At 41.3% G+C, this 27,969-nt stretch overlaps 1 protein-coding gene across 1 annotated transcript in view; it reads right to left on the minus strand.

The window, feature by feature from the left end:
* LOC116622220 (zinc finger protein 615-like) overlaps window positions 1–27,969 on the minus strand; it is a 67,959-nt gene that overhangs the window by 11,742 nt on the left and 28,248 nt on the right. Inside the window, 3 exon segments of the mRNA XM_032388482.1 lie at window positions 13,857–15,512; window positions 19,611–19,706; window positions 20,881–21,007. Of these exon segments, the coding sequence (XP_032244373.1) occupies window positions 13,857–15,512; window positions 19,611–19,706; window positions 20,881–21,007 (1,879 nt within the window).

Here is a 27,969-nt window from a genome sequence, read left to right on the forward strand (position 1 = left end):
AAGAACTCTTAAAACTCAACAATAAGAAAAGACAACCCAATTAAAAAATGGGCAAAAGCCCCAAACTGACACCTCACCAAGGAAGATACACAGATAGCAAATAAGCATATGAAAGGCTGCTCAACATCATATATAATTAGGGAATTACAAATTAAAATACAACTATGAGATACCATTACACACCTATTAGAATAGCCAAAATTCAAAACACTGACAACACCTAATGCTGGCAAGGATGTGCAGCAAGAGGAACTCTCATTTATTGCTGGTGGGAATGCAAAATGATTCAACCACTTTAGAAGATAGTTTGGCAGCTTCTTACAAAACTAAACATACTCTTACCATATGATCCAACACTTTCCTTGTTATTTGCCAAAAGGAGCTGAAACCTGATAATGGATGTTTATAGCAGCTTTATCCATCCAGAGAATGGAATATTATTCAGCACTAAAAAGGAATGAGCTATCAAGCCATGAAAAGACAAGGAGGAAACTTAAATGCATATTATTAAGTGAAAGAGGCCAATCGGAAAAGGCTACATATTGTAGGACTCCAACCATATGACAGTCTGGAAAAGGCAAAACTAAGGAGACAGAAAAAAGATCAGTGGTAGCTAGGAGTTGGGGGAGAGGAAAGATAAATAGGCAGAAACCAGAGGAGTTTTAGAACAGTGAAACTAACCTGTAACATACTAAATGAGGACACATATCATTATACATTGTCAAAACCCACAGAATGAACAATACCAAGAGAGAACCCTATACCAATGTAAATTATGCACTTTGGGTAATAACATGTCAATATGGTAATTGTAACAAACGCACCACTCTGGTGCAGGATGTTGACAGTGAGGAAGGTTGTATGTGTAGGGGAGTAGGGTATACACAAGCAGTCTCTGCACACTTCCCACTCAATGTTGCTGGGAATCTAAAACTGCTCTAAAAAACAAAGTCATCATCTACATCTACATCTATACACACATACATATACACACACTATCTTGCAGAAAACATAGGAGAGATTTCTCATGACTGTGGCTGAGGCAAAGAATTCTTAGACATGTCACTAAACCAGTGAACCATAAAAGAACTGATAATTGGACTTGTACTAAATTTTGCACATCAAAAGACTTTATAAAGCAAAAGGAAAAAGTAAGCTATATTTGGGGAGAAAATATTTGCAAATCATATATCTGATAAAGGACTACTATGTAGAATATACAAATAACTGTAAAAACTTAACAATTTGTTTGGAAGGCAAACAACTCACTTAGAGAATGAGAAAAGACTTAAATAGACATTACACTACAGAAGACATATTAATGTCTATTATAGCACATGAAAAAATGATCAACATTATTTGTCACTGGGGAAATTAAGATGATGATGAACTTCTACTATACACCAACTAGAATGACTATAATCAAAAAGACTAATAATTCCAAATGTTGATGAGAATGTGGAGAAACTGAAACTCTCATACACTGATGGTAGAAATGTAAACTCGTACAGGCACTTTGAAAACTTTGTAAAATGTTAAACATATACTTGCCCTATGAGCCAAACATTCTGCTCAGGGGAACTTAACAAAGAGAAATGAACATTTCCAGTTTGTACCTGAATGTATAGAGCAATTCTCATAATAGTCTCAAACTGAAAACAATTCCAACAACTGTGACTTGATAAACAAAAGGCATAATATACATCCAATGGATCATTCAGGAATAATGCCGAAGAGGAGAGAATATTTCCCAACTCATTCTATTCGGCCATTTAGTTTTTAAAAATACAATTTACAATACTATCAAAACATGTGAAATACTACTGGACCACTTTCTTACACCATACACAAACATAAATTCAAAATGGATGAAAGACCTAAATGTGAGACAAGAAACCATCAAAATCCTAGAGAACACAGGCAGTGACCTCTTTGACATTGGCCGTAGCAACTTCTTACTAGACATGTCTCCGGACGCAAGGGAAACAAAAGCAAAAATGAACTATTGGGACTTCATCAAGATAAAAAGGTTCTACCATTGGGACGCCTGGGTGGCTCAGTCGTTAAGCGTCTGCCTTCGGCTCAGGTCATGATCCCAGGGTCCTGGGATCGAGTCCCACATCAGGCTCCGTGCTCAGTGAGGAGCCTGCTTCTCCCTCTCCCTCTGCTGCTCCCCCTGCTTGTGCTCTCTCTCTCTGACAAATAAATAAAAATCTTAAAAAAAAAAAAAAAAAGGTTCTACCAAGGGGCGCCTGGGTGGCTCAGTCGTTAAGCGTCTGCCTTCGGCTCAGGTCATGATCCCAGAGTCCTGAGATCGAGTTCCGCATCAGGCTCCCTGCTCAGTGAGAGTGTGCTTCTCCCTCTCCCACTCCCCCCGCTTGTGTTCCTGTTCTCACTCTCTCTGTCAAATAAATAAATAAAATCTTTAAAAAAAAAAAAAAAAGGTTCTATCCAGCAAAGGAAACAATCAACAAAAACTAAAAAGCAGCCTATGGAATGGGAGAAGATATTTGCAAATAACATATCTGATAAAGGGTTAGTATCCAAAATCTATAAAGAACTTATCAAACTCAACACCCAAAAAAACAAATAATCCGGTTAAGAAATGGGCAGAAGAGGGGAGGGTATGTGCTATGGTGAGTGTTGTGAATTGTGTAAGACTGATGAATCACAGACCTGTACCCCTGAAACAAATAATACATCATATGTTAATTTAAAAAAATAAATTAATTAAAAAATTAATTAAAAAATTTTTTTTAATTTTAAAAAAATGGGCAGAAGACATGAATAGACATTTTTCCAAAGAAGACCTACAAATGACTAACAGACACATGAAAGGATGCTCAATATCATTCATTATCAGGGAAATACAAATCAAAACTACAATGACATATTACCTCATACCCGTCAGAATGGCTAAAATTAACAACACAGGAAACAACACATTTTGGCAAGGAGGCGGAGAAAGGGGAACTCTCTTACACTGTTCGTGGGAATGCAAATTGGTGCAGCCACTCTGGAAAAGTTTGGAGGTTCCTCAAAAAGTTAAAAATAGAACCACCCTACAACCCAGCAATTGCACTACTAGGTATTTACCCAAAGGATACAAAAATACTGATTCAAGGGACACATGCACCCCAATATTAACAGCAGTGTCATCAACAATAGCCAAATTATGGAAAGAGCCCAAATGTCCATCGACTGATGAATGGATAAAGATGTGGTGTGGAGTATTACTCAGCCATCAAAAAGAATGAAATCCTGCTTTTTGCAATGATGTGGATGGAGCTAGAGTATATTATGCTAACTGAAACAAGTCAGAGAAAGACAAATACTGTATGGTTTCACTCGTGTAATTTAAGAAACAAAACAGATGAACATAGGAGAAGGGAGGGGAAGAGAGGGAGGCAAACCCTAAGAGAAGAGGGGTGCCTGGGTGGCTCAGTCGCTAAGCGTCTGCCTTTGGCTCAGGTCATGATCCCAGGGTCCTGGGATCGGGCCTGGCATTGGGCTCCCTGCTCGGCGGGAAGCCTGCTTCTCCCTCTCCCACTCCCCCTGCTTGTGTTCCCTCTCTCGCTGTCTGTCAAAATAAATAAATAAAATCTTAAAAACAAAACAAAACAGAACTATAGAGAACAAACTGAGGGTTGATGGAGGGGGGTGAGTGGGGGATGGGCTCAATGAATGACTGGTATTAAGGAGGGCACTTGTGATTAGCACTAGATGTTAATATATGTGATGAATCACTAAATTCTACTCCTGAAACCAATATTACACTATATGTTAACTAACCAGATTTTAAATAAAAACTTGAAACAAAAAAATAAGTAAATAAAATGATGATAAAAGAAAAGGTGAAAATGACTTTAAAAATGTGAAATACTTATGGAAAAAGATTACCAAAAATTTAAAACACCTTTTGAAAACTGTATCACAGAAATTTTTTAAGACTTAAATAAATGGAAAGATACACTTTGTCCATGTCAGAAAATGGACCATTTTTTGAAATGAACCAAATAGACCATTCTCCAGAATTGGTCTAGAGTCACAAATCTCAATCATAATTCCAGGAGGCTTTTCTGTATAAACTGACAACCTGATTCTTAAATTCACATAGAAATGCAAAAGGTCTAGAAAAGCTAAAACAACTGTAAAAAAGAACAAGGCTGGGGTGCATGAGTGGCTCAGTTGGTTGACCATCCAACTCTTGGGTTTCGGCTCAGGTCGTGAACTCGGGGTCCTGGGATTGAGCCCGGTGTCTCGTTCCACACTCAGCTTGGAGTCAGCTTGAGATATTCTCTCTTCCTCTCCTTTTGCCCCTCCCCCTGCTCTCTAAAATAAATATATAAATAAAATCTTAAGAGAAAAAAAAAGAACAGGGTTGGTGAGTTTGCACTACCTGATTACAAGAATTTTTATCAAAACCAAGTAATCAAGACAGGGTAGTATTCATGTCAGAATAGACAAATGAATGAACAGAACAGAGCCCAGAATAAGACCCACACATATATAGTCAACTGACATTTTATAAAGGTGCAAAGGCAATACAGTGGATATGCATATACAAAAAAAAAAAGAACTTGGATACATATACGGTACCATATATATTACTCAAAATAAATAATAAACCTAAGTGAAAAACCTAAAAAACAAAACAAAACCCAAAAAACCCTAAACCTTCGAGAAGAAAAAATTGGAGAAAATCCTCTGCTCTTGTAATAAAGCAAAGATTTCTTAGGTACAACACCAAAAGAATAATTCATTAAGAAAAGTTCATGTCCTGTACTTCATAAAAACTAAATCCTTCTGCTCTTCAAAACACATCATTAAGAGAATGTTGAAAGGCGAGCCAAAGACGGGGAGAAAATCTTTGCAAAGCATATAACTGGTAAAGGAAAGTCTTGTATCCAGAATATATAATGAATTCTCAAAAATTAACAAGAAAAGACAACAGAAAAGCATAAAAGACTTGGACAATTACTTCACCAAGGAAGATATATGGATGGCAAATAAGCACATGACAAGATATTTAACATCATTAGCCATTATTAGGTAAATACAAATTAAAACCACAAGGTACTGCTCCACACCCATTAGAATACCTAAAATCCAAAAGAATGACAATACAAAGTGTTGGCAAAAACATGGAGACACAGAACAATTATCCGCTTCTCTTGTGAATACAGAGTGCAGCCACCTGGGGAAACAGTTCAGCAGTTTCTAAAGAAGTTAAACATAACACCTACCATATGATTTAGCCATTCAACTCCTAGAGATTTACCCAAGAGAAAGAAAAACATATAAACATAAATATAGACTTGAACATGAGTGGTTTTTTTTTTTGAGAGCTTTATTTGTAAGAGCTAAAAATTGGAAAAACAATTGCCCATTAACAGGTGAATTAATAAACTCTACAGAATGAACTGATAAGCCCACATGGAATACAAAGCAACAAAAAGGAGAAAAAGGAACTACTGATACACACAAGAATGTTATCTTGAAATACTAATGCTGAATCAAATTGTAATAAAAACGAGTATATCCTCTGAGAGTCCATTTCAATAAAACTTAAAAAAATATATAAACTAGCCTACAGTACAGTGGTTGCTTGGGGAGGGAAGGGGAAATATGAGAGGGATGGATTAAAAACGGGCACAAAGAAAATTCAGTGGTGAGGGGTATGTTCATGATTTTCATGGTGGTGACACTTTCATGAGTACATATGTCAAATTTACCAATTGGTATGATTTAAATATCTGTAGCTTATTGTGTGTCAATTTTACCTCAATAAATCACTTGGAAAAAAGGGGAAAACCTAGTGATAATTATAATGTAGACCAAAATATAATGCTAATGAAAAAAGGCAACAACAAAAGACTATATATATGATTCTGTTTATATGAAATGCCTAGAAACTGCAAATTAATAGATTCTAGAAGATAATCAGGGTGGTGTGTGGCTGGGGGTAGGAGTGGACACTGAGTGCACAGAGGGCCAAGAAAACTTTTCCAGGTGATGGAAATCTTTTAAACTTGGATTGTCTTGAAACTGGATTGTACTCATGGTTGCACAATTCTAGAAACTCAGTTAAAAATCACTGAAATGTAGGGATGCCTGAGTGGCTCAGTCGGTTAAACGTCTGCCTTCGGCTCAGGTCATGATCCCAGGGTCCTGGGATTGAGTCCCACATGGGGCTCCCTGCTCAGTGGGGAGCCTGCTTCTCCCTCTGCCTGCAGCTCCCGGATTGTGCTCTCTCTCTCTCTGACAAATAAATAAATAAATAAAATCTTTTAAAAAAATCACTGACATGTAAATACTTACACCTGGTGAATTTTATGGTATGTAAATTAAACCTCAGTAAAACTACTAAAATTATAATTGAATACTTTGTTATTACTTAATATGTTTGACTCAGACACCGTGGTCTGGTTCACCAACCTGTATTGATATTTATTGCAATGATTAAAAATGTATAAATATCATCTCCTATGCAAATATGTTGAGGATGAGAAATTACATGACACAATTAATTTTTCCTTATGTTTATACAGATGATCCTAAACGTGGGGGGGGAAAAAAAGAAGGTTCTCACTATGGAACAGAATATAGAGTAAAGGAGATGCATTCACTTATGATGACCCTAAAAGGAAATATCCAAAAATATAGTAAACTTGAAGACAATAAAAACAAAAGCTACCTCTTTAATAGTCAATATATCACTAGCTCACTCCGAACACACTTAATTTTGTGGGGACAGTGAGAAGAGTGGTGATGTTGGGAGACAAAGTTTTCAGTAAGGTCCGTGAGGACGGACTGGAAGGAGCGAACTGGGTTTGGATTAACGGGATTAAATGCAGCCTTTAGGTCTGTTTCCGGCATTGAAGGTTTGAGCCCGAACCTCCCGATTTCTAGGGGCCCTGGACCTCCTCACACACTGACAGCACCCACCAGGCGACTCCAGGAGTGAGCCCTATATTAAATGCCATACTAACCCACAAACAAGCCCCAATAACCAACAGGGACGTCTCCAACCCACGGAAGCCGGACGAGACAGGCGTTCACGGATATACTTCCCATCCCACTTCTCAGCCGCCGAGTCCCACAAGCCGAGTGATCCACGTGGACCTCAAACCCTAACACAGTCGGCCTCTCGGTCGAGATTTCTCCAGACTCGTAATCACTGACTCCCAAAGGCCCCCCTCTGCTCAGATTCCTCAAGGACTGGATCCAAGTAAAATCCCAACTGCGGTTCTTCACACATGCTCCCGTTTCACGGACCCCACAGGCCGAGAGCTAAACCGAGAACCCGACTCACCCGAACCCGAACCTCTACAGACGCTGCTGGCAGCGACGAAAAGCCACCCATTTCCGAAGCCACTTCTCTCGGAGCGCCCTTCCTCGCGGTACCTAGGGTCTCGGAGCCACCCGGCCAGCGACTCCCGCGAGGACCTGGGAGCGTTACGGGATTTCGGAGCTCGGGCGGCGGGCCCCGCTCTATGACCTAACGGCCACGCCCACCCCGGCCTTTCTGATGGGAGGGGCCAAACTGGCTGTGTGCGGAGATCGAAATCATTACTGGCCACCTCAGTGTTGCGAGGGATGATCAACAAAGCCGTGCTAACTGGGTAAGACTTCAGAGGTCGGTGTCTACCTAAGGCCACCAAGCACGTTTATCCGCCGAGGGAAGAGAGATGGCGACGCCCTCGGTGCACTGCCGAGCGCAGACGTTAGGCTGGAGCACCGTGGGCGCGGCCATCTTAGAGGAAGGCAGGTGTCCGTACGGCTGGGATGGGCTCAGGCCAAGGCCGACTTGGGGAAAGAGGAAGCTGAGACGTCGCTGGAGAGGCAGCGGTCACAGAGTTGACAGGAGCAGTGGTCGCCTAACGTCTTAGGTTTAGGGAGAGGGTGGTTGTGTGTGGAGTGGGTAAGGCCCTTGTCGTTTAGAAGGAAGACCGCCATTGAAGGGGCGAAGCCAATAGGGTGGAGCTTCGTAAAGAAATGCTAATCCCCCCGTGGGAGTGGATACACAGCTACCATCTCCAGTGGAGAAGGGATGAAGTGAAGGTGGAATGTATGTTTTCCTTCCAAAAATAAATTAAGATGACCCTGTGATTTTGGAGAATATGAAATTACGAGATAATTTATTATACTTTGCATAGTTCCCAAATTTTTAAGAGAGAGCACACTTTAAAATTTTATTATTATTTAGGCGTGGGAGGAGGTTTAATCTTAGAGGATTTAAGTAGCTACCTTAAAAGCTTGCCTTTTTAGAAGGCAACCTCAGTCAATTTAAATTTTTCATTCTCTTTGACCTAGAAATTCTTTTTTTTTTTTTTTAAGATTTTATTGATTTATTTGACAGAGAGAGACACAGCGAGAGAGGGAACACAAGCAGGGGCAGTGGGAGAGGGAGAAGCAGGCTTCCCACTGAGCAGGGAGCCCGATGTGGGGCTCGATCCCAGGACCCTGGGATCATGACCTGAGCCGAAGGCAGGCGCTTAACCAGCTTAACCTACTGAGCCATCCAGGCGCCCCTGACCTAGAAATCCTAATTGCAACAGTTTACTTAGTAAAAACTTTTCCTAGAGCGCCTGGGTGGCTCAGTCGTTAAGCGTCTGCCTTCGGCTCAGGTCATGATCACAGGGTCCTGGGATCGAGCCCCGCATCGGGCTCCCGGCTCTGCGGGAAGCCTGCTTCTCCCTCTCCCACTCCCCCTGCTTGTGTTCCTTCTCTCGCTGTGTCTCTCTCTGTCAAATAAATCAATAAAATCTTTAAAAAAAAACTTTTCCTAATATTAACCACATTGGCTTTTGCAATTAAAAAGGAAAAAAAATCTAAATGTACAATGACAGACAATTACTTGGGTAAATTATGGAACATCCACTCACCGAAATAGTACATGGCAACTGAAAAGAATATACTACAACTGTCAGTATAAATAAGGAAAGATAACTGTATTCTCAAGAAGAAAAAAATACATCTGCAGGATAATATAAATTTTATGACCCCCATTATGGAAACAAATCATAAACATTTGCCTGTTTGTGATTGGTTAAGTAAACATTTAGTTTGGATTACTTCAGGGTTTGTACTTATGGGTAGTGAATGTCAGAAGTTTTCACATTCCCAATTTTTGTAATTCTCCATTGTTTCTATATCTTTGTGTCATAATTCTGTATTACTTTAGTATTACAAAAATGTCAATTTTAGAAGTTTTAGAATATGATGATGTAGATGTTCATAACATTGTAAATATTTAAAAACTAGCCTCATATTTACTTACATATGTTTGAAAATTTGGGGAGAATATATTGTTAACAATGCTAGACTCTCAGGTACAATTATGGGTGATATAAGATTTCTTAAATGGTTTATATATGTTTTCTAATTTTTTTAAATTTCTTTAAAATTTTTAGTAGGCTCCATGCCCAACATGGGGCTTGAACTCATGACCCTGAGATCAAAAGTTGCACGCTTTACCAACTGAGCCAGCCAGGTACCCCCTGTTTTCTAATTTCTATACATTAAGAATTTATTGTTTGCATAATTTTTTAATAGTAAGAGTATTTTATTCTCTTCAGGAATTAAATGGGCAACCCCATTCACTCGGGATGTCAAGCTCTGAAAAGTGAATTCGGCGTTTGGTCCAGATTGCTCAGGGCAGCCTGGGCAGTCTGGGCAGCCCATTCTGGGACGCTGCCTGATTGGTTTCAGGAATGAGCTGATCTGACCTTGCCATGGCAGGATGTGTAGATCCACAAAAGGATAAGAAGTGGAGGGGACCTGAGGGCCTGGTTGGTAGAACACTCATACCTGATTCTGTACTGTAGAGAGTTTCTACCCGGAATCCATCCTGTTATAGTGTGGTGGTGGTAACAGGTGCACTAATCCAGGATTTAGGGCAGAGATGTTAAAATTTAAGTACAGATCACAAAAATCATTTTATAAATACAGGGTCTTGGGCCCAATACTAGAGGTTCTGGTTTAGGAGGTCTGGGGTTTGACTTAAGAATTCACATCTTTTACAAACTTCTCAGAGAATACTGAGGCAGGAAGCCGAGAAAACACTTGGAAACAGATCTGGAGTGTTCCCAGCTTATAAGTATTATGCTTGCTGGTTACCCTCAGTATACTTAGGTCTTAGTTCAAATTACATCTGCTCAGAACAGCCTTCCTTGAAAACCCATACTAAAATAGCTCCTCCAGGGCTGCCTGGGTGGCTCAGTCGGTTAAGCATATGCCTTTGGCGCAGGTCATGATCCCAGGGTCCTGGGATCGAGTCCCATATCGGGCTCCTTGCTCAGCAGGGAGCCTGCTTCTCCCTCTGCCTGCTGCTTCCCCTACTTGTGCTCTCTGTCAGATAAATAAAAATCTTTAAAAACAAAATAGCTCCTCCATTACAACCTATGTACTTGGCTTCATATTTCTCCATAGCACTTAACAACTGACATTTCTATTATGTATTTATTTTACTCAGTCACCTTCACTAAACCGTATGCTCCATAAAGGCCATGACTTTGCCTGTTTTGTTCATTGATGTGTCCCCAGTGGCTACAACGGTGCCTGACACAGTGTAAATGCTCAAAAAAAATATTTTTAAAGGAATGAATTACCCAACACTAAGTTGGGAATTGAATTCTGCCAGAACACCGTATGGCAAATTGGGGGGGGGGGGGCACAAGGATTTATAAACTGGATTGCATATCCTTTTTTTTTTAAGATTTTATTTGAGAGAGAGCATGTATGCATGCACACATGTGAGTGGGGGGAGAGGCAGAAGGGGAGGGAGAGAATCTGGAGCAGACTCTGCACTGAGCACAGAGCCTGATGTGGGGCTTGATCCCACAACCGTGAGATCATGACCTGAGCCAAAACCAAGAGGCAGAGGCTTAACTGACTGAGCCACCCAGGCGTCCCACATATTCTTATATCAAGGGAAATAACTGGATAAAGAAGAACAAGAAAAAAAGAAGTGGGAGAACAAGAGGAAAACTAAGATTTTTTTAAAGATTTATTTATTTGACAGAGAGAGTACAAGTAGGCAGAGTGGCAGGCAGAGGGAGAGGGAGAAGCAGGCTCCTCACTGAGCAAGGAGCCCGACGTGGGACTCGATCCCAGGACCCTGGGATCATGACCTGAGCCGAAGGCAGACACTTAACCAACTGAGCCACCCAGGTGTCCGAAAACTAAGATTTTTTGCCAGCAGACCTGCTCAAAAAGAATTGATAAAGGAAGTTCTAACAAAAAGGAAATGACAGAAAGAAACATGAAACATCAGGAATGAAGAAAATGGAATGAAAAAGTAAATATATCATCAGATGTAATAAGCTATTCCCCTTTGAGTTTTTATAATTATGTTTGATGACTGAAAGCAAAAATGACAACTTTACCTGATACAGTTCTCAGTGTATGTAGAGGTTTGGGAAAGATCAGTTAAGACGACCATTATATGCTGCACACACCTGATGGGAAGTCTAGGATCAAATATGACTGTGCCAAGTGCTAGACAAGATGCAACTGGAGCATCAATACACCGAAGGTGGGAATGTAAATTAGTATGGCTACTATGGAAAAGTTTGGCAGTTTCTTATAGAGTTAAAAACACAAACTTAACATGGGTATTTATCCCAGAGAAATGAAAACTTATGTTCACACAAAACTGGATTCATAGCATCTTTATTCATAACAGTGAAACACTAGAAACAACCCAAAGTCCACCAACATTGAACAGATAAGTCATGATACATTCATAACAAAAGAATACCACTCAGTAACAAAAAGTAAAACTATTTATATGCCTAACAAATTGGATGAATCTTAAGGGCAATTTGCTGCATGAAATAAAGCCTATCCCAAAGGTCACACTGTATCATTCCATTTTAACAGCACCCTTGAAATGACAAAATCAGAGTGATGGAGTACTGGTCATTGGTCGCCATGGGTCAGGGTTGTGGGGAGAGTGTGACTATAAAGGGGCAGCACATGGATGTTTCTTTGTGTTGGCACAACAATTCTGTATCCTGATTGTGGTGGGATTTACAGGAATCTATATATGTGATAAAGTTTCTTAGAACTCTACACTAAAAAACAAAACAAAACATCACATAAATTAATGCATGCAAACACTAGTGAAAACCAAATAAGGTCTACAGTTTACTTAACAGCATTGTACCAATATCATTTTATTGGTTTTGATTATGTATTACGGTTATGTAAGATAATGTCACTGAAAAAGCTGAGTACAAGTACTCAGGAACATTGTATACTTTATAATTTTTTGTGAATCTAAAATTATTTCAAAAAACTTAGAAAAAATCATATATAAGATTATTTTTGTAAACTACTTACAAGCTTGAATAAATACACCCTAATATGTTAAATTACATTTATAAATATATTCCTTTTTCTTTTGCCTGAAAGAGATGACTTTAGAACCCAAGAAATGCAAGAGGTAATCATATGATACAAGTTGGGTACAGAACACCCCTGCATTGTGTACATTAAAATTTAATCAGTGTTGAGAATAGCCTACTTTAAAACGATGGCATCACTGAGAATATGGTTCAAGGTATCCTGCCCCAAAATGGACATCAGATGTAGAAGTATAGACTTGTGATGAAAAACTCAGGTATGCATCGTTTTCATGAGGCTTCTTTCCTTCAAAAAAAATTTTTTTAAAGATTTTATTTGAGAGAGAGAGAGCATGAAGGGGGGAGGGTCAGAGGGAGAAGCAGACTCCCCGCTGAGCAGGGAGCCCGATGCAGGACTCGATCCTGGGACTCCAGGATCATGACCTGAGCCAAAGGCAGTCGCTTAACCAACTGAGCCACCCAGGCGCCCTCCTTCAAAATTTCTGATAATTTCCTAGTTACTCCACATTTAGTGTGTTCATGAGTTTTATGTCTGTGTGAATTCATGAGAAATGATGAGGCAGAATATCACTAAAATTCATATTCACTGCCATTTTCCTTTAACATGAATATCACACAACTATTAAGGTTTGACTTCTAGGCAAAGGCTTTTGCACAGTCATCATGTTGCTACTATGTGTAAGCTCGCTGGTGGGATCTATTATGATCACTGATGAGACAGGGTCTTTATTCCCATAGGAGGCTTTCCTACTCTCTCCATTCATAAGATTCGTCTTAATATATACTTTTCAGATATGTAATTACCTAGAAATGTTTCCTCAGGACTTTTCTGCATTGAATATATCAGTTTTGTTTCCTGTTTTGACATACAGTGTGAGGTAATTGATCACTGAAGGCACTAGCACATTCTCTGCATTCACTAAACTTCACTCCTATGCAAATTCAGTATTCCCCAAGGGTGAAAATCTAGCAACAGGCTAATTAATCTATATTGACTATATTCAGGTATGCTGGGAGCACACTGATGCTTAAGGAGTTCATTGAAGTATCATGGTTTGTCCCCTGAATGAGTTCACTTGTATGTAATGAGTTCAGATTCTCTGCAAAGGCTTATGTACCTTGACTTACACATTTCTTGTGTGTATTAACAAGGCTTGACAAGTGAGAGAAAGGTGGCCCACAGTTATTAAATCCATAGAGTCTTTCTATTCTATGAATTCTTTGATGTACAATGGGTGCTGACTTGGTATTGAAGGCTTTCTCCTATTAACTGTATACATAGTTTGCTGCATAATTCCCTGGTAGGTAATGAATGGGATTTTCCACAGTCAGTACAAATAAAGGAAGTCAATTCTGTGTGAAATCTCTGATGTTGCACAAGGCATATTTTCCTCCTGAGGGTGTGACCCTATTCATGGTGTCATTGAGGTTTGTTTCCATTATGAGTTCTCTGATGTACAATAAGATTTCTCTTTGAGGAGAAGCCTTTTCCACATTCACTGCATATAAAAGGTTTCTCTCCTGTATGAGTTCGCTGATGAACGATTAGTCGGCTTTTCACAGTGAAGCCTTTACCACATTCATTGCATGCATAAGGTTTCTCTCCAGTATGAATTTGCTGATGTAAAATGAGCTCAGTTTCCACAGCAAAGCCTTTACCACATTCGCTGCATATGTACGATTTCTCTCCTGTATGGATTTGTTGATGTACAATGAGATAGCGTTTCATGGTGAAGCCTTTTCCACATTCACTGCACGTAAAGGGTTTCTCTCCAGTATGAGTTCGCTGATGTACCACAAGATTGCTCTTAAAGGCAAAACCTTTTCCACATTTATTGCATATATAGGGTTTCTCTCCAGTGTGAGTTCGCTGATGTAACATCAGTCCACTATTCACAATGAAACCTTTCCCACATTCACTGCATCTGTAAGGTTTCTCTCCAGTATGTGTTCGTTGATGTACGACCAGTCGACTCTTCAAGGGGAAGCCTTTCCCACATTCACTGCAGATGTAGGGTTTCTCTCCAGTATGAGTTCGTTGGTGTATGATGAGCATGCTCTTCACGGTGAAACCTTTTCCACATTCACTGCATACATAGGATTTCTCTACTGTATGATTTCTCTGATGTACAATGAGATTACTCTTCCTGGGAAAGCCTTTTCCACATTCATTGCATATGTAGGGTTTCTCACCTGTGTGAGTTCGCTGATGTTCAATCAGTCGACTCTTCATCGTGAAACCTTTCCCACATTCATTGCATATATAGGGTTTCTCTCCTGTGTGATTTCGTTGATGTATGATGACATAGTGCTTCGTGGTGAAGCCTTTCCCACATTCACTGCAGATGTAGGGTTTCTCTCCTGTATGAGTTCGCTGGTGTATGATGAGCATGCTCTTCCCAGTGAAGCCCTTTCCACATTCACTGCATACATAGCATTTCTCTCCAGTATGATTTCGCTGATGTACAATGAGATTACGCTTCCCTGGGAAACCTTTCCCACATTCGTTACATACATAGGGTTTCTCTCCAGTGTGAGTTCGCTGGTGTTCAATTAGACGGCTCTTCATGGTGAAGACTTTTCCACAATCATTGCATAGAAAGGATTTCTCTCTTTTATGAATTCTCTGATGTTCATTGAGCCTGGACTTTCTGGAAAATACTTTCGCACAAATATTGCATCCATAAGGTTTCTCTCCTGTATGAACTCTGTGATGATCTGTGAGCTGGGACTTCTTAATGAAGGCTTTTCCACATTCACTGCATACATGGGGTTTCTCTATTTCATGAGTTCTCTGATGCTTAATGACTTGGGACTTATTGCTAATAGGTTTTGCACTTATAGGGAGTTTAACAGCAGAATTAAAATCTTCATGCTTATCATGCAGAAATAATTTCTCATCTCCATTGAATTTAGTAGAGTTTTTAATTTCATAGCTTTTGCTCTGGTTGACTAAACTTAAATTTGATTTCAAAGTTTTTATATAGAACTCAAGCATATGATTTTGCCTGGAAGGAAAATGACTTTTGCTTTGAGGAACAGTATTTCCAAATGCATTGTGTTTGTGGTTTTGTTCCATACCTTTCAGCATTCTTGGATTTTCCCAGTGACCTTGCAGGTGATTATCAACTTTGCTAGGTTCTAGAAAAAGAGAACAATGAATCCTTTCGTAATCTTGTTTTGAATAAAACTTTAAAAAATTCTTTAGTTTTCCTTAAAAAATGGCATTTTAGTGACAACCCTACGATAACAGTATAAAAGAAATGCCACATATAAATGTTCCTTATCTCTTACACATTGGTAAAAACACAGTAATATAAACAAACCAAAATGAAAAAGCAGTAAGTATAAATAAGGTTACACAGTTGACAATGTATGTAGATTTGCTGCTCTCTAACTAGGAACTCACAAAACATGCAGGAATAGTAAAACACAAGCAAGTCATTGTTGGCAGCAAACGACAGGGTTGGAGGAACACCATTCCACAGAACTTGGAAAGGCACCAGATCATAAAGGTAGAAGAGACTACTCTCCAGAACTATGAGGGTTGCATTTGTTCACTCCAAACTGTTTACTGAATGGCTCCTGTGTACAAGGCACTGTGCTGGTGTTTGGAATATATAAAATAGGCCTCACTTTCACTGATCGTAAATCTAGTTAGGGGAAACCAAATGACAAAGAAAAGAAAAAAGAAGGGAGTTGGATATTGTGAAATGTGATTGAAGGAGCAATGGAGACTGGAAAGTGGAGGGAATCAGGATATATCTGTATAAAGAAAAGACAGTTAAATGATGAGTTCAATGGAGAGTGGTTAATGACAGTGAGGAATGAAGGATTTCCCTGCTAACTATATGGCTTGAGCCACTGGGTAGGTAGAGGCATGTCAAATGGAGATGAGGAACACTACTGAAATCCAGAATGTGTAGGAAAAACTCTGTGTTGCAGAACATAAACTCTGAGAGGATTATTAGATACTGTAGTACAGACACCCAGGTCTGGTTGGAGATAGCAATGTTGAAATAATACATACTTGTTACCAAGAAAAGAAGACTGGGTGTAATGTTGGGAGGACACGGAGAATGAAAGATGGTGAAGGTACAGAAGAAGGTTTTAGACATTTCAGCATTTAGGCTGGGGATTCTTTAAGTTCACTTAGAGAACCCAAAATCTGACTAGAGACATTGCGGAACTATGCAAACTGAGGTGTCTAGAATAAATGCGTTTGTTACCAAGTAAGAAAGTAAGGTCTTCAGAATTTAAAGTGAGCTGAGACAGACTCTTGCATAGTAATCCTGTTCCTAAATTTGCCTTTCTGTAGACCACCATTAAACTAACTTTCCACAAACATCAATCAGATTTAGTGGACAACACTCCAACCTTAGTCCAGCCGTGTCATTTTATCGTCCATTCCATTCATACTGAATAGGCTGACCACGACTGGTAGGAAATTTTGCAGCTGGCCAGTATACCACGTAGCCATCTTCAGAAGCTAATATGCTCCCGCACAGGACATAGAAACTGTCATGTTGATCACATTGTGCATTCAGTAGAGAAATCATACCCAAGCTTTTCCCATTTCAGCATCCCTGATGCGCTGTTCCCTCACTTGCTACCAGCAGCATCTATTTCAGTAGTTCTACCTTTGTGTCTCGGTTGTACTAAAGGACCAACTTCCTCCTCTACGACCAAGGTGTGTCAGCTTTACCTTCTGTTTTTCTTAGAACATCTAGCTGTTCCTTATTCTTACTCTACTATCACTGTCCAAGTGAAAGGTCATACAACCTAGAGCTACAAAAAATACAAAACCAAGCACAACCCTCCACCATGCTACCTCAATTACTCGCATATCAAATCCAGTCATCCTGGCAATAAAAGTGCACGTCATCATGAATACTCCCACTTATCCATGTGTCCACTCCAGTGCTTCTCTTGTAGACACCTTCTAATACTGCCTTCATCCAGCCAACTCCAAGCCATTCTGAACAGTCAACACCATGCCTTGCAGTTTCCTATTTCATGCCTTCATTCCTAATTCATGGTGGCATCTTCCTAATTCAAAATGCAGATGTCCTTTGTATATATCATGCTGTCATTCAATTCTGATTGTACAACCATAAGCTCTATTTCCTCTTTATTTCTAAGTAAATCCCTTTATTGTTCATTTTCATAGTTACCTTCAGTTAAGATTTAACTTCACCCAAAGAGAGGTCTGGCCCTTGCCACTGGCTCTATTGGAAGTGATCTCTAGGCCCTCAGAATGTCCTACCTGATAGGAGTGCCTTTGTTTGCCTGGGGGCTTTGGCCACTGGATATTCTAACAATGTGATTTATGAAGGAGACTTTGGGCCATGCCATATCAGTTCCAACCTCCGGACCCTCAGAGGAACTGGAGACTATAGGAATTAGCCTGATTTCTGGTGGGGCTAAAAACTAAAGTTCAGCCATGTGGGCAATGTGTGATTGAGCCCCAATAAAAACACTGGACACCAAAGGCTCAAGTGAGCTCCCCTGGTTGGCAATACTCTTTGCATACTGTCACACACCATGGCTGGGAGGAGGTAATGCTGGCCATGAGTCTGGAAGCACCATGTCTGGACCCTTCCTGGGGGTCCAATATGACCCAAGAATTCCACTCCTTGGTATATACCTAAGAAAAATGAATGTTCATAGCATAATTCATAAAAGCCAAAAAGTGGAAAAACCCAATGTCCATCAGCAGATGAATGAATAAATAAAATGTGGTATATCCGTACAGTGGGAGTATTATTTGGCAATAAAAAGGAATGAAGTACTGACGCATGTTAAAGCATGGAAGAACTTCAGGAACTTTAGGCTAAATGCAAGAAGCCAGACACAAAAGACCAAATATTTCATGATTATATAAAATATCCAAAATAGTCAAATCTCTAGAGGTAGAAAGTAGATCAGTGGCTGCCCAGAGCTGGGGGCCTGGGAAGAAACGTTTCTTTTTATTTTTTACTTTATTTTATTTTTTAAAAGATTTTATTTTTAAGTAATTTCTACAACCCCCAGATCAAGAGTCACATGCTGTACTGAATGAGCCAGCCAGGCGCCCTGGAAATGTTTCTTTATTTAAAGTGATGAAAATCTTCCAAAATTGCTTATGGGGATGGTTACATAACCCTATCAATGTACTACAAAGCACTAAATTGTATGTGTTAAGTTGGCAAATTGTGGGTTATGTGAATTATCTCAAAGCCGCTTTTAAAAAATGGGGAAAATAAATGATTTCGACAAATGAATACAATGGGAAGACCTCGGATGAACCAAAGGAAAATCAGAAATATCAACCATACAAAGGAAGCCATCAAGGCAGGCATAAGCTGATTTTGGCTAGAACTGATGTAGGATGTAAAACCATCTTTTCTAGTGAAACAGTCAACAGAAACAGTGGAGACCTTTAAGACAAGAATGCCATAGCTAACAGCAGTGTGGACGGGGTAAGGTGTGCAGTACTAAAGGAGAATCTAACGTTCAAATGAGACGGAAGGGGATTTTTTGTGGAGGGAAGAGGATTCCTGTTCCTCATGCAGGGACTCAGAAATCTTAGGCAGGTAAAATATCTACAACACTATACAGTATGAAGGGAGATACCAATTTGGAATCTCTTCTAGACAACAGAAAGAGCTTAATTCATGAGCCAGAAGAAAAACCTCAAGTATTAGGAATTCAGCAGAGAAAATGGGAAAGAACTGAAGAATCTCGAGTGGAGGGAAAAGCTAGAAAGCGGATTAATGCCCTGTAAGAGACCAGGTTATTGTGATGGCACAATATACAGGGTGGAGTTGGCCGTCAGGAGGGAAACTGGCATTTCCCAAGGAGCCGGGCGGGGAGGTACAGTAGTCAGAAACAGTGTGAATTCACACGTCTCTCTTTAGAGTAAGGCCCGGGGGGTGTGGGGTGTGGATTTCATAGCCAGGGAGGCAGAAGGAACAGGGACACACACTGTGACAGGGTACAAAGAAGGGGTAAGCTAATAGAATCCGTGGAAGAAAACTAGGCAAACCAACAAAAATCAAGATGTAAAATGAAAAAAGCAAGGATCAGACATCAGAAGAGAAAAAAGAGTTCCACTTCCCTCTAAAGACCTAAAGGAAAAGTTCTGCTATGGGAGAGAGATGCACAGAGCACAGCTTCTGTTCTCAAACACCCTGCTAGCCTTCTCTCGCTGACGGAGGGTGACTTCCACAGTTACCCGGCTGGCAGGTTCTCACTCACCTGGCCGGGTTCCACTGGGGACTTCCTCCTGTTTCGCCCACGGTTCCTCCCCTCGTTCCAGCTTGGAGAGTGCATCTGGTTTGCTGGCTTGATACCCTACTCGTGGGAAAGACAGAACACTTAGACTCACCGAATCGGGCTGGGGTCTGTCAAGATGGGAGAATGCTACATTTGAGGGACTGAGACAGTTTTCACATCTGCAAAGCTGAGGCTTCTCTCTCAGGAGAGGGCATATGTGATACCGTGATATAATGATATATATTTGGTCTTTGTACCCCATTCCTGGCACAGAGCTCCTAAGGCCCTTGTAATTTCCTAAGTGACAGCCATGATAGGAGCATCTTCCGTTAGAGTATTTGGTCTAAGTTCCAGTTCCTGACACAAGAACTTCTAACACCCCTGAACTCTCTAGAGTGATGAGTCTTTTTGTGAACTAATGACTGGTGCGAGGGGCCCCTATAGAGTTTTAGCATGGGGGCTGGTTGCCAGAAAGACCCTGGTGGGATGAGAAGGTTGGAACCTTCAGCTCCAATCCCCTGCCCCTGCCACTGGAGACTTGAGTTAATCATGATTTAAGCAATCATGCCTACATAATGAAACCTCCATAAAAAGTCCTAAACCACCAGGCTGGGAGTTTCCAGGTTGGTGAACACACCTGAAGGGCTGGGAGGGTGGCACACCTAGAGAGGTCATGGGAAGTCCACACCCCTCCCTCCATACCATGCCTTATACATCTCTTCCTTTTTTGGCTGTTCCCGAGTTTTATCCTTTATAATAAAATGGTAATCTTAAGTAAAGTGCTTTCCGCAGCTCTGTGAGCTGTTTCCAGCAACTTGCCGACCTGAAGGGGGTTGTGGGAATGCCCAATTTACAGATGGGACTGAAGCGTGGGTACCCTGGGTAGTGGGTACCCAGTACTGGCAATTGGCATCTGAAGTGAGGGGAGTCCTGTGGAACTAAGCCCTTAAACCTGTGGAGTGTGATGCTAACTCTGGGTCGTGGCAGAACTGAAATGAATGGCAGGACACCTAGCTGGTACCTGGAGAGTTGGAGAACTGGTTGTTGGTGTAGAAAAACCCCCCATGTTTGGCACCATTTGTGTTGGTGGTAAGAGCAGCTCGTAGTAAATCAGACCCTTTTATCATGTGCCCAAGGAGGCACTGAGAATCTGCCGTACAGAGCAATGCAGTGACTCTGAAGTGTAAGCAGCGGAGAAAGGAAAGCCCACTGACTGGGCACCCTCTGAGTGACACAGGGGAGCTGTCCTCACCCACTGACACCAGGTTGCTGTAGTTTTCCAACATCACGTCCCGGTACAGGTCCTTCTGGCTGGGGGCCAGGAGCTGCCATTCCTCCCAGGTGAAGTCCACGGCCACGTCCTCCAGTGTCAGCGATTCCTGTAACAACATGGTCCTGTGTCATGTGAGTGTTTCTCTTTCATTGATTCATAAGGAATATAAAGGAAGTTGTTCTGCTAATAGTAACTACAATGCTGAGACCAATTCTGATGTATGTGTGGTGTGGTTTGGATGTTTTTAAGCAATTCTCTGACACCAGCTGGGTGGCCTACAATTCAACTCAATTCTGACACAAGCTACCTGGAACTAGTGTCACACTTCACGGGTTAAGGGGTCAGTCCCACAAGACCGCCCCTGCCCCCACTTCAGATACCAATCCAAGTCCACGGTGTCACCTGTACTTCTGACTAACCGGCTATAGACTGGAGGTTCCAATGACCCCCGCCTGGGGTTTAATTTGCTTGAACGGCTCAGAGAACTCGGTTTACTTACTGCATACTATTTTATTATAAGAGGATATGATCAGGAACACAGATTTCATCCAGATCAAAGGGACACACAGGGCGAGGCACGAGGGGAGGGGCATGTCATGCAGCACTCATGTCCACCAAACGGGGAGCGCTCCAAACCACACACCTTCGGAATTTTATGGAGGCTACATCACACACGTATGGCTAGTCATGAACTCCATTTCCAGCCCCTCTCCCCTCTCTGGATAATGGGGGTACAGCTGAAAATCCCACACTTCTGATCATGGGTTGGTCTTTCTGGTGACCAGCGCCCCCCCAGGAACCACCCAGAGTCATGCCATTAGAACAAGAGATGCTGGGGCGCCTGGGCGGCTCAGTCGTTAAGCGTCTGCCTTCGGCTCAGGTCATGGTCCCAGGGTCCTGGGATCGAGCCCCACATCCGGCTCCCTGCTCAGCGGGAAGCCTGCTTCTCCCTCCCCCACTCCCCCTGCTTGTGTTCCCTCTCTTGCTGTGTCTCTCTCTGTCAAATAAATAAATCTTTAAAAAAAAAAAGAACAAGAGATGCTTCTATCACTCAGGAAATTCCAAGGGATTTAGGAACTCTGTCACAGATGACATCCAAGACCAAATATTAGAACAAAAGATGCCTCTAGTACTCTTTTCACTTAGGGAATTACAAGGATTTTAGGAGCCTTGTGTCAGAAACTAGGGGCAGAGACCAATGTATGTTTCTTATTCTTTCATAAAAGTTTAACATCATAGATACACTTAAGAGATAATTAGTGAACTGGAATATTCATTTTAAAAAAAAAACAAAAAATGAAGCAGACACACAAAGACATAGAAAATATAAAAGAGAGTTAATAGAGAATGAGGATAGAGTGAGGTCTATACACAGTTTTTGGAAGCAATTATAGAGAATCAGAGAAGCAATGGGAAGATCTCAGGACTGAGAAAAGTTCAGAACCAACTAAACATCCTACAACACAGACTTAGCAAGCAAGCAAAACCAAGCAGGAAATCCATATCTAGACTCATCAGACTGAAACTATAGAACACCAGTTGCAAAAGTCAGATTATGAATACAACCAGAAAGAGAAGACTCATTACCATCTAAAGAAAGACAAAATTTAGTGAAATAAAAACAATAGAAGCCAGGAAAATGTTGTGATAAATATATATTTAGTCCTTCCCTGGTTCCTGGCACAGTTTCTAAATCTGTTGGAATCTCTAGAGTGATGAGTGTCTTCTGCATCCTAACATGCTGACTAATTGCTGGGGGCCCATGCATAGCTTCAGGATAGGAGACCTGAAAGACTCCCAACATCCAGGGAAGGAAGAGGGACTGGAGGTTGAATTCAATCACCAACGGCCAGTGATTTAATCAATTGTGCCTATATAAGAAAACCATCATAAAACCCCTAAACAACAGATTTGGAGAGCTTCCAGGTTGGTGAACACACTGAGGTGCTGGCAGGGTGGTTCTCTGAGGGAGGACCTCCTCACCCCTTCTCCCATACCTGGCCCTGGGCATCTCTTCCATTTGGCTATTCCTGAGTTGTAGCCTTTATAGTAAATCAGTAAATGTACGGAAAGTGCTTTCCTGAGTTCTGTGAATTGTTCTAGCATATTACCAAACCTGAAAGGGGGGTTGTGGGAAACCTCAAATTTACAGTTTGTCACCCCAAATATAGGTGACAACCTGGGACTTTTGGCTGGCACCTAAAGTGGGGGCAGTCTCATGGAACCAAGCCCTTGGCCTGTGGGATCTGATGCTAACTGCAGGTTGTGAGTGTCAGAATTAAGTTGAATTAATAATTAATTATTAATTATTAATTAAGTTGAATTAATAATTAAGTTGTGAGTGTCAGAATTAAGTTGAATTAATTAACACCTCGCTGGTGTCCACAGAGTTGCAGAATTAGTAGGTGTGAGGAAAATATACACATTTGGTGTCAGAAGTTCTGTGAATAAAAACAGTTCAGGAGCGTGGAACGTCTTCAGTGTACTGTCCTGTGGTCATATAGCTTATACCCAAATGCCATGCAATGAGCTGAGACCTGCTTGTCAATGGAATTGCCCTATCAGGGAAAAACTGATGGGATAATCTATCTCTCATCATTGCAGAGATCACATAGAGAAGAGAACAGACTTGGTAGAGGCTGCAAGGCTGCAAATTCTTAACACTGTTGATCTTATCACATTCTGATTATTTTATGTGAGATGGAGATCCACTTAGAAAAATGAAAACTTAGGTTCCTACCTAATTTCACACTCGAAAATAACTTTTTCCTGTTTAAAGTAACCATAAAACAAAGGAACCTATGATGTTCATGTCACAAGCCAAAATCCACAGGAGAAAATAAGTAATAAAATTTGTGAGAGGAAAAAATTAAAACATCTGTATTGAAAAAGATACCATGGACAAAGCGAAAAGTGACAAGCTGGGAGATATTTTTTTATAAACAAAATAAAGGACCAATATATAGTGGATATAAACAACTCTAATTATCAGTAAGAAAAAAATGCTTTTTTTATGTAAAAGGCATTTCAAAAGAGAAAAAATCCAACTGGCCAACAAATAAATAAGGATTCCAATCTCAAAATAAGGCTAAAGAATATTGGACTATTTGGATTGTTGAAAATTATGCAATCTCAGGGCGCCTGGGTGGCTCATTCAGCTGTCTGCCTTCAGCTCAGGTCATGATCTTAGAGTCCTGGGATCAAGCCCCATATTGGGCTCTCTGCTCAGCAGGGAGTCCGCTTCTCCCCCTCACGCTCCCTCTCTCTTTCTCAAATAAGTAAATAAAATCTTTCTTTAAAAAAAAGAAAGAAAATTTAGCAATCTGATAATGTCCTATTATTAGCACTGGCAAAGATTTCAGGCATGGATGATCCACATATCACTTAGGAGGCACTCACTAAATGCTTTACATAGTTTAACTCATTTTGTTGAGTACGACTACAGACAAATGGAATTTTGTAGAGTTAACAGTCACCAATCATTTGCAGTTATTATTCCTTTAGAGGCTTGAATTATGCCATCTTAAGCCAACAGATTACGTCCTTTGGAGTATGAATCCATTGATACACAAAATGTCATGATAGGTGTGTTTACAAACACAAATATATGTAAGTCCAAATACATTTGTAAATGGGCACGTGTATACAGATGCACACACAGATTCACTGACAGCAAGAACACACCAAGCATCTGCTAAAGTGGTACAAGGGAATGAGGAAAGGGGACATGAAGAGGGAATTTACTTTTTGGCCCATGTGTATACCATCATGAGGATTTTTTTCCTTTAAAAGGTACTCATGAGAAAAAAAAAAAAAATGTATTCATGAGGGGCTCCTGGGTGGCTCAGTTGCTTGGGCGTCCAACTCTTGATTTCGGCTCAGGCCGTGATCTCAGGGTGGTGGGATCGAACCCTGTGTTGGCTCCAGGCTCAGAGGCTATCTGCTTGGGATTCTCCCTCTCCCTCTGTCCTCCCCCAACTCGTGTTTTTTCTTTCTCTAAAATAAGTAAGTAAGTAAGTAAATAATCTTTTTTTTAAAAAAGGTACTCATGAGTCATTTATATAATTACAGGAACCAAAAGCAATAAAGGAAGAGTAGGTAAAAATTAGACCTTAAAATGGGAAAGGATTCTGCATTTTCTGAGATAACTTGAAGTTATACAGCAAACACTCTGGAACCTTATAACTCAAGCTCTTACCAGACAAAATTTCTTGCAACTATCTAATGCCAAATCTGTAATTCAATGCCAGTTCAGCCACCTGTTTGTGAAGCCTCTCCTGCAAAAATTGTGTTCACTGATGGGGCGCCTGGGTGGCTCAGTCGTTAAGCGTCCGCCTTTGGCTCAGGTCGTGATCCCAGGGTCCTGGGATCGAGCCCCACATCAGGCTCCCTGCTCCGCGGGGAAGCCTGCTTCTCCCTCTCCCACTCCCGCTGCTTGTGTTCCCTCTCTTGCTATGTCTCTGTCAAATAAATAAATAAAAAAAAAATTGTGTTTACTGAGTTTGCTTGGTCTATTCCCACAGGAGACTCTGCAGTAGGAAGTCTGCTGCAGCCTTTATTAGAAGGCTACTGCTCACAACACTGTCCACCCCATCACCTCTAAGAAGAATATAAAATTTTTCTTGAGTCCTCAGTGCCAGAGGAATCTTTCTGCTTTCTCCTCATGATCACTGCATATCACATAACATGATTCTCTTATGTTGGTTGTCACACATATTAGATGCAGTGTGACAGCTAATGTAAGCCAGAGGATCCTTCAGTTACATATGATGTTCCAACATTAGTCATTTACTAGGAATCATATGAACACTACATTCTTTTTTTTTTTTTAAGTAGGCTCCACGTGTGGAGCCCAATGCAGGGCTTGAACTCAGGACCCTCAGATCAAGACCTGAGCTGCAATCAAGAGCCGGACACTTAACCAACAGAGCCACCGAGGCGCCCCTGAACCCTATATTCTTGATTCTACTTTGTGACGATGTTGGAGTTAGATTCAAACTTTCTTTCTCTCTAGATACTGAACTGATTTTTACGAGCCCCTACACATCCATTAGGGAACAAAGGAAAGAATAAAACAAGACAAAAATCACCTGGGCATTGATCATTTTCTTCTGTTTTGAGAAATGGCCAGCAACTGGGATATTCTGTCTTTGTCTCTTCTGGATATGCTCTAAATTTCTAGTTAGAAATCTAGTCACCAGTCAAAAGTGGCCCAGATATGACACTATCTAGGTCCTGGGACCTCCTTTTTCTTCATTCATTTCTTGTCTCTTGTCAGGACCTGTGGGCCGAAGAACAAAATTACTTTCAGTGTTACACTCTCTCTTGCTATGCACTCACCTTACCACACAGTCCCAGTATTTCTGTCTCTTTATTCGGTTCCCCAGAAATCATGCCTTAGGCATAAGATTCTGAATGTGTAGAAATAACAAGCAAGGGGAAAGTGGCAAAGGAGAATCAGAACAGAACTATGCCTCAGTGGCAGGTAATTTTCAGATCAATTTTAGAAATGAGGCCATATGGACAGTGAGCAACAGTGAATTTTTCCTTTAAACTATCTTGCTCTATCTCTTTAAAAGTCTTTACACACCCTATCTACCTACATTTCAATAGGAGGAACAATGAGCACACCGAAATAAAGAGAAGGAATATGAGCAATGGATACAAATTTTTAAAAACACCTCAAAAATTTTTTTCTTAAATTTAAAACCCCTCAAAAATATAAATACCGGGAAAATGTCAGCCTTTACATACATATGTAACCTGAAAGGAAATATCCAAAAGAATACACAAAAATTACAGAAGGATAAACACAGAATCTTAAATAAAAGACTAATTAATTTTAAATCTGAATCGTTCACGTCCCTCAAAACTTTCATTTCTGCAGGTTCAAAGGGATGGGAGGAGGTGGGGAGCCAAAAGAAATTAGAAAATTATATGGAGGAGGGATTTGGGCCCGAAGCTTTTGAGGAATGTTAACATTCAACAACTGTTCCAGGAGCGAGTCTGAGCCCAACGCACAAACCAGCCAGTGTTCCTGAACCTCCAAGCCTGTTGTCACACAACCCCGCACAAAAGACAGGCAATACCAACCCCGGACCAGCGACACACGTACACTGACCTCCCTTAATAGTTCCTCGATCGCTGAGCTCCCAAATCATTCCAGAACCCGCGCCAAACGCCACCTTCATTAACAAACACCCCCCCCCCCCGCCAGTTGTCAATCACCTACAAGGAGAGTGACCCGCCAAGACTCTAAACCCTGACTTCAGGACTCTCGGTAGTTCATCTGTTCAGACCTTCAACCACTGACCACCAGAACCCCCATGATTGACCCCAAAGACATCTCGAGTACATACAGTACAGACTCCTCCGTGCTCACCTCCAAAAAACACACCCGCCCCTGCGCTACCTGCACAGACTCAAGGGACCAACAACCGACCCAGAGACCGTTAGGCCGCCCCTCTCCTCCCCAACCCTCCTCTACAGACTGACCCACACGCGGAATCGAGTCTCTCCTGAGTCTGCAGTGACCTCTTCAGGGCCCAACTTACTTCCCTAAACTTCCTTCGCTCTAGTCCCCTCACCCAGACTCTTCTCCCGAGAACACCTGACGAGGGTCAGCGGCGTTTCTGGCGCGTTTCTATGGAGAACGGAATACGGGTTTCCGGCGCTTATTTATGAGGTCATATGTCCGCGCGGCCGCCGCCTCGACGCCCTGGAGGCCGCCATCTTTGCACACCTGACGTACTGAAGGCACGGCGGCTGCGTTCGTGCGGTGGCAGGACGGTGAGTGCCGCCGAAACCCTCGCGCTTCCTGGCCCCTCAGCAATTACGGGAAAATGGAGAGATGTTCAGAGGCTCGAGTTCACGCAAGGCAGACATGACGTGGGGGTCATCTTTGAAGGGGCAGGGCTCCTCGTGGTAGGGGACGGGGAAGGGCGCCCCGTTTTCAAAGGCCGGAGCCCTTTCCCATCTAAGGGCCGCGGCTCGGTGGGAAATAAAGTAACTTCCGGGCTCCGCAGTCTCGATTCTCATTGAGGAAAGGCTCAGAGCTGTGTCAAAATT

This window comes from Phoca vitulina, unplaced genomic scaffold (assembly GCF_004348235.1).
Source record: "Phoca vitulina isolate PV1807 unplaced genomic scaffold, GSC_HSeal_1.0 scaffold52, whole genome shotgun sequence".
NCBI classification, from domain to species: Eukaryota; Metazoa; Chordata; class Mammalia; order Carnivora; family Phocidae; genus Phoca; species Phoca vitulina.